This window comes from Nothoprocta perdicaria, unplaced genomic scaffold (genome assembly GCF_003342845.1).
Source record: "Nothoprocta perdicaria isolate Ctin4 unplaced genomic scaffold, notPer1 scaffold_137, whole genome shotgun sequence".
NCBI classification, from domain to species: domain Eukaryota; kingdom Metazoa; phylum Chordata; class Aves; order Tinamiformes; family Tinamidae; genus Nothoprocta; species Nothoprocta perdicaria.
The window spans coordinates 1,274,496-1,286,286 of NW_020454505.1; the positions used below are offsets into that span (position 1 = coordinate 1,274,496).

The 11,791-nt window shown below is 35.9% G+C and overlaps 1 protein-coding gene across 5 annotated transcripts in view; it reads right to left on the bottom strand.

Annotated features, from left to right (window-relative positions):
- Positions 1-11,791, bottom strand: part of NBEA (neurobeachin) — a 462,643-nt gene that overhangs the window by 11,126 nt on the left and 439,726 nt on the right. For all 5 annotated transcript variants that reach the window (XM_026033944.1, XM_026033943.1, XM_026033942.1 and 2 more), the window contains exons 52-54: positions 9,675-9,746; positions 7,379-7,534; positions 6,325-6,495 (exon numbers count right to left, since the gene is read on the bottom strand). In XM_026033944.1, the coding sequence (XP_025889729.1) occupies positions 6,325-6,495; positions 7,379-7,534; positions 9,675-9,746 (399 nt within the window). The remainder of the gene's footprint in view (positions 1-6,324; positions 6,496-7,378; positions 7,535-9,674; positions 9,747-11,791) is intronic.

Genomic DNA, 11,791 nt, shown 5'->3' on the forward strand with positions numbered 1-11,791 from the left:
AGAACCAAAAAAAACAGACTGCTGACAGAAGAGTCAAGGTAAACGCCACAACATCTCACCCTTGGCAGAACTGGTTTATTTGCTGAGCAATGTGAGCAGCACTGTATATAACTGGAAGTCACCAAGGCCAGAGGACTTTTAGGGAGCTTACAGCTACTCAGGTCCCAAAAAGAATATAGTGAAGGAGAGGCTAGTAAGGATTCCCAGCACCTGTTCCTATTTCTGCCATTAAATTGCTTTGTCTCCACTGGCCACAAAGCAAAACTTGCCCACCAAGATCTGTTGGCAAAATGTTAGATAAAATTGTTTTTAGTTCTGCTGAATTATTGGCTTTTTTACTTTTGTGCAACAAAAGAAGAGAGATGGGAAGGGAGAAGAAGGAAGAGAGATGTCTTTGACTTGAGCAGAGATGATGGCAGTAGAAGTTACATATCAATTTTCAAAGAGCTTTAAGGGTGGCAGTTAGTTGGAGGTACCTGGAGGTTAAGCAGGGAGAGTGATTTACACTTTACACTTGAGAAATTCTTCACGTTACTCTCTGCTAAACCACACTCTGGCAGAATAATGCCAAGATGGCATATTTTAAAAATTAATACTAGAGTTTCACAAGCATACAAGTATTGTTGTAATTCTTTGAACATGTAAAGGAGATTGCATGTGTGTAAAAATGCTTGTGAGGGGCGCTTGGAGGGCCATTCACCTGGCACAGACACATTGATGGTTATTTTTAAACTGCTGCTCTTTCAAGGTTAAACCAGTGCATGTCAAAGGATGTTAAAATACAGAGGAATATAAAAGAATACAGTGAATATCCTGAGTTGCTCTTAGATACAGGATCACAGAAACTAAGATGCTCACCCAGAAGCTATTTTGAATTACTTCCAAAAGGAAAGAATAAAAGTGTCCTTTTGTGGAATTCTATATGGAATTAAACAAAAGTGCAGGGTGACTTGACAAAGCTGCTTTAGGGGAACACTCATCCTGTCTTTCCAATATATGCAGAATGCACTTATTGAAATAAGAAAAATAGTTTACACTTCTGTTGACTATGTTATAATCAAACTGAGCTTTGGGCTAATCTTTGGGGTAACAGGCACAATATATTTACAATGGTCAGTGCAGCCCCAGTTAGAAAAAGCAGGGTTAACTCTCACACCTCTTGTGACCATCCTCTTGGAAGCTACAATAGGTAATGAGAAATGTCAAGTCCCCAGATCAATGAAATTTCAGGCTCTAGGGACAAAACAGGAATAGCATTGATCCTTTTAAAGAACACCAGTCAGAGGGTGAATGTAATATATTGCACAGGGAGGCTCGAGAGGATAAGCAGCCAAGTCCAACACACTTACCTGACAAAAAATTCAATCAGCTTTTAGCACAAGCTGCCTATCCTCCTTCTTTTCTTTCATGCAGGAGTCTGATTCCAATTAAAGTGTGCAAATTAATTTTTATCACTTCCAAATTAGTTTCTGAATTTGTGTCTCTTTCAGATGAAAGCATCTGTCCCTCACTTTTCTGCAATTCTATCATCTACTTAGGTATCTATTCAAAGACTCTGAGATAATTCTCATTTTCAAAGTCACTTGTTGGAAAGAGACATTCAATAAAGAAATCATAAAATATAAAAATAAAACAACTATAACGATACATGTTGAACTCCAGGGCATATCATGTAGTCTGCTCTTTTTTATGATGACTAATACAGTTGCTATGTGTGAAGAAATTTATATACAAATTAGTGTGCAGCTAAAACAAATCTCTGCTATCGTAAGAGAGAAAAAAAAAAACAAAACAAAACAAAATCCAAACTGTTAAACTCTGTAAAAAAACTATTTCTATTCAGTCGCTTAGAATGGTAAAAATGTACATTTGCCAGATCACTTAAAAGAGTAACAATCTTTGCTGCTAAATTGCTTATAAGCAAATAACATCATTTGTATGTGCTGTATCTTCCTAAAAGAAAACAGATTCCTTCCACTGTTCTCTCAACTGCAGCAGATATTTATAATTTATAATGTGGTCACCAATTTCATAAGGTAAAGATTGAGATTACCTGGTTCAGATGACCAGTTTAGGCTTACAAGGCAACAATTCAGTTATGTTCAATTCACTGTTTCTCCAAAGGTGCACATTGATCTAAGCAAGCCCAGAGTAAGACAAATCCAAGCACACATGGAAACATGGTGGTTGCCTTCCAGGAAGAAGAACTGCATCCAGCTCTACCTCATTCAAAAGCAGTTCATGCCCATCCCTAGGTTTGTAGGATCATCCCAGGGCACCAGTCTCTAGGCTAGGGTAAGATATTTTCTATTACCACTATTAAGGCAGAGCTATTACACAGCCATGAAACCAGCTACATAAAAAAAGATAGGGAGGAGGTCCACCCTACATATTGCTGTTGAAGTATTGCTGCCAACAGCAACTTCGGTTACTGTTTTCTTGATTTATCTTTATTTTTTTTTCCGATCATGAGGAGCAGAGAAAAGAATTTTTCTTGATCACAGAATCACAGAATGTTCAAGGTTGGAAGGGACCTCCAGAGATCATCTAGTCCAACCTCCCTGCTCAAGCAGGGACATCCAGAGCATGTGGCACAGGGTGGCATCCAGGCGGGTTTTGAAGACCTCCAGAGAAGGAGACTCCACAGCCTCCCTGGGCAGCCTGTTCCAGGGCTCTGTCACCCTCACAGTGAAGAAGTTCCTCCTCACATGGAGATGGAACTTCTTGTGTTTCAGCTTATGCCCATTTCCCCTTATCCTATCGCTGGCCACCACTGAGAAGAGGTTGGCCCCTTCTTCCCTGCATTCTCCCTTCCTGAACATATACATGTTAATCAGATCCCCTCTCAGCCTTCTCTTCTCCAGAGAAAACAGGCCCAGTTCACTCAGTCTCTCCTCATACGAGAGATGTTCCAGTCCCTTAATCATCTTTGTTGCTCTCCGCTGGACTCTCTCTAGGAGCTCCACGTCCTTCTTATACTGCGGAGCCCAGATACATTCCATCAAAGCTGAAAGTATAGATGGGGCCAGCTTCTCCATAGTCTTGTGAATATGAGAAAAGTAGGTCTGAATTCCCTTAGCCTCTGAGGTCAAGAACTTAGTCTTCCAGAACTTAATCTTCCACTTTCTAGAAAAAATAGTCTAACCATATGATTATTATATATCATTATTACACAAGCTATTTCTGAAAGTTATATTATGGGAAGAAAGGATTTAAAATCTGGTGAAGGTTCACTCTTTTCAGAGTGTGGAAAACAACTGTGAGAAATACAAACTGAACCAGAAACTCCTTTCACTGCAAGAAAATCATAGAATCATAGAATCATAAAATGCTTAAGGTTGGAAGGGACCTCAGAGGCCATTGAGTCCAACCCCCCTGCACACGCAGGGTCACCTAGAGCATGTGTCACAGGGCTGCATCCAGGCGGGTTTTAAAGATCTCCAAAGAACGAGATAACTTCATGAAGGTGATAACTTCATGAACGCACTGATACGGAGCAATTCTTTTAAAACTAGAAAGAAGCTCACCATACTCCAGCAGGCAAGTCTTAAACTACGGAGCTGGAACAGCCATGGAACAGCAAGAGTTTTACCAAGACACAATTACTTCCTGCTCTCCTAATTAAGCCAGGGTTGGTTCAGTATTTCCCACAGACAGAACAGGTTGTCCTCTGAGCACACAGTACATACACAGATGGCTTAGTAGCAGTTTCCAGACAAGTCTGACAGGTTAAATTGACATATATATTGTCTAGTAAAGACTCCACCTAACTCATAGATTACAAAATATGGAATTTTAGCAGAAATTTTAAGGACCTTATTCTAACAATCTATTGAATAGTTCACAATAAGTAATTGTGATTGCCATGTTTTCTAAAGAAATAATGAATATCTTGATTATACAATATTTTAAACTATATAAAGTGTTTAGGATGGGGACTTGCTCTTTTTCCCCCCTACTGTTTTCTGAAACAACTTATACTCCTTTTGGTAATTGGATGCATTGAAGCTGAAATTGATAATTAACTGTCTTTCAGCTTAAAAGATCATTAAAAAGTCAAGCATCTAACCCAGATAATTACTATACCTGACATTTTTCTTTGAATTCTTCACCTTCTTACAGTCTGTTATATAAAATATCTTATCTGTGTCTCCAGATGACAGCTTTTAGAAGCTAATCCTCTTTTCTTTCTTCCTGAAAATATCATTGACATCTTTCTAGAAATTCATTCTCAAGATGTTAACTAATTGGATTTAACCTACAGTGAACATCTCACTTTCATTTTTCCTACAAGATAAGTCCTAATCTTCTACCAGTAAATACAGAAGAGGAGTAGATTAGGAAATTTTTTTTTTATAAAGCTACTTTAGTGACTTAATAGCTATGTAAAACTTCAAAAATATCTTCATAAGGATTGTTAGAATACTTCACTTGTGAAAACTAGTATATAGGGAATCATTTTTACAACAAGCTATCACGTCTGTTCATGTTAGTGACCAAAATTTAGTAGTTACTATTTCAATAGGAATATTTAGAAATTGCAAAGGTTTTAAAAGGTAGAATATCTTTCTAATACATTATCACTAACATGATATTCTTCCTAGTGTCCATTTCCTAAAGCCAAATGGTTATGAAAAGGTCTGTTAGGATTTGTTTACAACACATGAAGTTCTTATTATAGCACAGTACTACCATATTTTTAACATATCACTCAATTTTGATACAATGAGTAGAGATAGTAATAAAGATGATTTGTCCATTTGGTCTTCAGTATGAGTAGTAAATAATCTGATCATTATTTTAATGTTGGAAAGTTGAGATATTAAACCTGGGATTGCAAGACATGCCACCTTCTCACAGTCAGATATCTTTATGATGACAGGGGAGTATTTGAACTAAAATATATCTGTCTCAAAAAGAAGTGAGGATGATGTTTGTATCAGTTGGCCAAGAGCTACTAATGACAAGGCTGTCTTAGCCCCTGACAGTCAAAGGAAGTACAAACTCTCCCTTTTTGTTTTTTTTTCTTTTGATTCTTAGTAGAGAAACTATCGACACTTAGTATGCATCAAACATTCAACAAGCATTCAGTAAGCAAAATACCACCCAGCTAAATACAGTGCCCTGAAATGAAACTCTTCAGCATGACTTTCTTCACATCTAAGAAGTGCAAACATATATATATATACACACACACACACACACACATATATCTACAGTTTTGTATTTTTCCCCCTCCATTTTTCTTTTATATAAAAGGAAAAGCAAGTCAAGTGTGCTGGTCTTGTTTCCATCCTCCCTGCCTGGCTACACATAAACAAAAGAAAATGAAAACATAATAAAATTATTGCTGCTGACAAATTTACAAAATATATACTTTGTTACTCATTAAATAAAAAGTCTTCTCTAAGACATACACTTGATGAAAAATTTTCACTTAGATGTCTAAAACTGACACATGTACAACTGCCTCCAGTCTACACTTGAACCAAAGATGAAATCCAATAATGATGTTTATCCAAAGAGGCAATTATCATTTTACTGAAAATAATCATCACATTCAATGTTTGAAAATCATGTTTTAAACAAAACTTGGATTTAGTTTTTTACAGAATAACTATAGTACATAGATAAAAATTCCTTTTGCAGTGCTCATATTTCTGTTTGAGGTGAAGGAACCTTTTAAATTTGCACTGCACTTTAACTATCCTTTATAAATTAATATTATTGTGCCCCTTCCGTATACGAAGCACTGATAGCAAGTTCTCTGAAAATGAAATGCAAACTCTTCCTGACATTTTATCTTTTTCTATTTTTATTCAATCATGTTGCTTCTTCAAAGGTTTACTCGCTACACAAAGACCTTTCTCCAAGAGACTAATTTAATTCCAAGCTGAGGAATGAGACGTTTCTTTTTTTGAGAGGGCAAAGAGCTGAAACAGCATGCAGTACCACAAAAAGTTACTGACATTAAAGACAAAAATATTTATGGGGAAAGGAAAATCAGAAAATAGTGATATATGTTCTGTTACTTGGAGACTAAAATTCTCCTGTTCCAGTTTATGATAATATGATGCTAAAAGTGGGTAAACAATTCTGAATTTAAGAAATATTATTACTCTCTGTTACCATGCATGAGCTCTTAAAATATTTTATTTGGCTAGTACTCCATGAATTACTTAACATGTGATGCGGTTTTTATATAATACTTGCAATCTACAAGTGAAGTAATGGATACATTTGGTAATATTTTTGAAGCTCCCAGAGAAATTCTAAAAACGAATAGGCTCAAAAGCGGAGGTATTTGTAACAGGATATACTTACTGCTATTGGGATTGTCACCTATAATATGATGTCGGCCACTCCAGTACCAAAGCAGCAACGTAGCATCCCGAGAGCCAGACACGATGTAGCAGTCGCCCCCAATATAGGACTCTGATCTGGCAAGGCAAGTAACGACATCCCAGTGGCCGAACACAATCTGAGTTAATTTTCCTGGAAGAAGTGCACAGTGATAAAAGTTCAATTTTTCTGAATATATGCAGTATATTGGTACAACTAAAATTAGCATTAAAAATATTCAATTCAAATATATTTTTTTCCTAGCATCCCTTAAAGTTCCCTCTATAGTACAATAAAGCGAAAAAACACCAAGATAAAACTAAATTTTTTCTCTTTCCATGTTCCTTTTGACATTTGTGTTCTGTGTCAGTGCATATCCAAAGCCTTTTCTCTGAAAAAACAACTCACTGCTCCAGGCACTGAATATTAAGTGGAGTTACTTCTCCATGAGTATTTTTAAATGGTTATAACGTATTATTGGAGAATTTCATAAATGAAAAGCATAAGATAGAACATATATGAACTCTTCTATAACGGTGATACATTTGTTCTATCAAGTGAAGGTTTGCTATGAACATAATCTCTTTCTAATATTGCAATCAGCTTTTAGTAATATACTGAATGATATCAGGCTATGCTGTAAGACAAAGAAACAAAACTTCAGTTACTGGTAGCAGGCCATTCAACTTTCCTTCTTATTACATCAAATAAATTGAGATAAAATCAATACTGCCATTAAAATTTGTAACAAAAGTTTGGGTTCATCCTTTGATGTAATCAGCTCGTTGGATATAAGCATGTATGATTTGAAAAGTTGCCAAAACCAAAATTGTATGCCTTCCAGTTTCATCTTACCTCCTTTATCTTCAAAAAAGCATCCTAAATCTATTATAAGGCAATAATAATGAAGGATTTTCTAATCCTCTATTATTTTATTTTTTGAAGGGTAAGTACAGGCATCAGGTATGGCATTAACACAACCATTCATTCGTGACCTAACAGCACAGAAGAAATAGGTGGCTGTATTTGGAGTCACCTGTTTCTGTAGAATAGACTCTAAAGCTTTTGTCCCAGAAACCACAGATGAGAATGTAGCGATTATCTGCTGTGACCACAAAACAGTGTGCATTGATCTGGATGCTCTGATCCACAAGGTCTGTGATCTGCCGTTTGTTCACACCAGAGTTATTGGCTGTAACGAAATGCAAAACACATTTTACAGTAAGTCATTCCAACACCTTCCTGTCATACATTTACAGGAGAAAATGAATATATTTAACTTTCAATGAACTGTGAATTTGCTGTTGACTAAGCATTTTGAATATGAACCTCTAGAGCTGTCTATACAGGTGTCAGAAATACGAAATTATTATGAGTTTCCTTGTTTTCCTTTGAATAAGACAAAAGATTTTACTGGAAATGACAATTTCTTAGTATCTGATGCACTGCATAATATGTAGAAATATTTTAAATGCTCTGCTGAACTACTATCCAAAAAAACAAATTAACCACAATGGAACGGGAAGAGATAGATTGTAATGGAGGTCCATTTTAATACCAGCTCAACAATAACAAAATCTCAGAGAGTGAATTCTCAGTGGCTGCTACTTCTCCTAAGATTACCACCAATTTGTGCTGTGTGATTGGTGAAACTCCCCTGCCTCACAACTGCAGGCACTTAATTGGATCAAAGACATAGGGATTCAAACAATAAAGCTATTTAAATCCAATGTGTGTTCTTAACCCTGCCTGCTCATCAAGCAGGGAGCCAGGCCACTGCTAGTAATCTCAAAAGAGGCAATGTCACCTGGAAATCCTTCCCAGATGAAAGGAAAAGGAATAAATGATCCTTGTAGAATCCAAACACCCTGACTCTTGGGAAATAGGAATGCTATAATCAGCTAATATGCTTCTTACTCACCATGATGGAACAGAAGGAATTTTGCAATAAAGTTTTTTTCCCTCTCACCTAATACTAACTTTTACAAGTTCAGTAGAGTCTAAGTGAATTATCTACTTTCCCTCTGCATGGACTGGAGAGAGACATCCCCTCACCTGGTAAATCATCTCATCCTATAAGAGCTGTCCACGTGAGGTAAACCAGCTAACTCCAGAGGACAGTTTCTCCACTAACTATGAAGGAAATCCAAACAAAGGACTTCAGAAAATTGAAGGTGAAGTAAAACCTCCTCTGAAAGAGATGTTTCTCCTACCAGTAAGAACAGAATCTATGTAGCTAAAGCTCTGAAAATCCTTCTTTGTCCTTATTTTTAGTTTTCTGTTCAGATTGCTTATAATTGAATGAAATAATAAGCTCAATAACTAAAATAGTCCTGTTTTTAAATTTGCTTTTCAAACTCAATAACAAGTTTATGCACATTCCAAGAGCACAAGTCTAAATTTCCACACTGACTCTGTGTGTATCCACTGAAAAGTAATAAACAAAAAATTACCGAAATTTCAAGAAGAAGTGGTCATGCCCTAGTTTTTCAGAGGAAAGTCTGAAGAGAAATCTATTGTTATTACATGAGCAAGTGCAGTATCCAGGACAAGAAAGCTGACTCTCCTGAGATACCTGAATAGAAGTCTTTCAACCATGAATACTGACAGAGAAAAGGAAACTTTTCATTTCAAGATATTTAAAATGCTTTTTTTATTCTCATTGATGCTTCAAAAATAGCTCTAAAAATATTGCCTATATATAACTCTGTCTCAAAAAATATACCTCTTAAAGCATCCCAATTCAGATAGCTACAGTTAAGGAGAAATCACGACCATTAGAAACACAGGTCCTACAATCTCTTTTAATAGAATTTTAACTCTTTTAGCAGATGTTTGTTTCTCAGAACGCTTTACCTCCTCAAGCATGTCTTAATTTTTAGTTTAAATGGATTGTTAATCAATTTAAAAACAAATCTTCTTTATTAATTTAACAATATCTACTAAAACAATCCTAATCACGAATTGGATGAAAAGAAATCTCAATCTGCAGTGATATAGGCAGTAGTAGGGTAAGAAAGGAAAATAGGTGAGCTATGTGAGAGCCTCACCTTTTATTGTATTAATGTGAACTGATAAGAGAACAAAATTCCAGCTATGGGCTGCCAATGTGACTTACTTAATTGGTTGTTTCTTAAATAATGTTAGTAAGAAACAGCACTCATGCAATTATTTCAACATCAATCACTAATGCTTTTAATTCTCCAGGGCTGACAAAAATAAACATTTTCCTATGTTCTGTGTTAAATGAAGCACAATATACAAATATAGCTTAATCAATATTCTTGAAATGCTATTTTCAAGTATTTCACTACATTTTCATCTTGACATACCAATCAATGGGTCCATTTCGATGGGAAGATGATGGGCTTGATCCAAAGAATATCCTGGAGCTCCCCGAAGGCCTACAAATGCAAGGAAGAATAAAGTACACAGTAACCTTGTTGCCCGATATTTTTCTACGATTTTTTCAGCTTTAAAACTGCACTGTGGGGTTATTATACCCCGAAAAATGCGTAACTTCTCAGTCAATATGTCTTTTAAGAATTCTTCCTTTGAGTTAATAAAAAAAATCCAAAAGCTCATGTACCTATAAATACATAAATATGAGTGCCTGTTCTTTTTAATTTGTGTTGCCACTAATAATTAGAAAAATAATAGGACTAAATACACAACTATGAATTTCTTATATAAAGAAAACTGTAAGTGACAAATTCAGAAAGAGCTTTCCTGAGATTTATCTACAGAGTTCTAAGCTTGGTAATTACGGACCGCAGGACTTTTTCCACAACTATTCCTACTTAGCTGAGCAGTCTTTAAGCTCTTCTAAACTGCATTTTTGTTATTTATTTTCAAGTGCAGACAGAGCATTGCTCTGGCTCTTCTGAGGACCTGCCCCATGCAAGCCATGTTGCACAAGAATCTCCCTCATATGAGAAGATGCAGTGTTTTAGTAATTGGACACATGTACAAATTCATCATTAAGACTGTTTCATTCTCAGCTCCTGTGTGTGATTTAATTCATGTTTCTTTTAAACTGTACTGCTTCAACTGAACAAAGATAAAGATGAAGGTACAGAGATGAAGTGCTTAATTTTATATGGCATCTACCTTTATCCCTAAATAAAAGGAATTAAAGTGAACAGAAGCTTGAGTGAACTCCTGACTATGCTGAAACTCAAATGCCCAAGAGCACAGCTTGTGCTAATTTTAAATGTATTTGTCTCATATTAAACATTGGGAACTCTCCATTAACAACTGTTATATTCAGGAATAATTGCCATTTTCTACCATGCCAGTAGATGTCTAGAGGAGCTGAAGGAAAACAGAATCTATAGATAGCCCAGCCAGGTTCTGAAAATCACAGAATTACAGCAAATGTCTTCTCTGGGAAGTCTCCCTTCCCTAGCTTTTTGCCTCTTTCGAAATCAAGCCAACTGGGGACAGATTTTTACTGACATTAGACTCATTTAATTCCACTGTGAGTTGGGTATGTAAATGGTAAATGTTTTTTTCTGTATATAAACTCTAAGAGAAAGACAAAGCTATTCATACAACTTACAGCAGCAAAAGAATTCTGTGTCAGGTTTCTGCAGCACACTGTGTACAGATTTCTGCCAATGAATCTATCATTTCTGCTAGAGTTGTGATTTATTCACATAATATTACTCTACCATTTGGAAACTTATACTCTGTTCTGGGTTAACCTCTTGCAAAATAACAGACACTGTCAGGTAGGATATAAAAGGTAAAATTATCATCAGAATTAATTTTTGATTTGAACTGAACAGTTTTGCTTTCCTGTTTCCCATATTATATATTCAGAAAATACTCATCTCTTTTAAATAAATGGTGCAAAATTTATTCATGGTTGGTTCACAATGTGAATTCTGCAGGTATAAAGTATGGCCTATGTTTTATGCAGGTTTATCAGGAAAACTAAAAGCCAACAGTCATACACATCACAAAGGCCTACATGATTTCTACTAAACTACTCAACTTCACTAAAAGCCATATTTAAAGGAAACTCATGAGAAACCCAAGAAATCCAGGCTACTGTGGTACTAATTACCTTGACTCCTTCTCAGTGAAGCATAAGTAGGAATTAGGGTATTCCATGAGTCCCACAGACCTGACAAGAATGTGGTAGTCATTTATTAAATGAGCCTCCTAACAAACTGAGGAGATATGAAAGAAAGGGCCTATTGAGAGGGAGAGACTAGTTAGGCAGCACCTCTGAAAAATCCAGAGGAACTCATTAAGGATTAGTATTTGTCAACCAATCTTGGTCAAAAGAGTATTATAGAATATCATGGGCCTCTACCTCTTGTATCTTTGACTAATTTCTGACATTGGTCTCTTTATTAAGGACACTGTTACAATTATGCAAAAAAAAGATTCTTTTTTCAATCAATCAATGGATTACAAAAGGGAATCTGATAACCTGCTC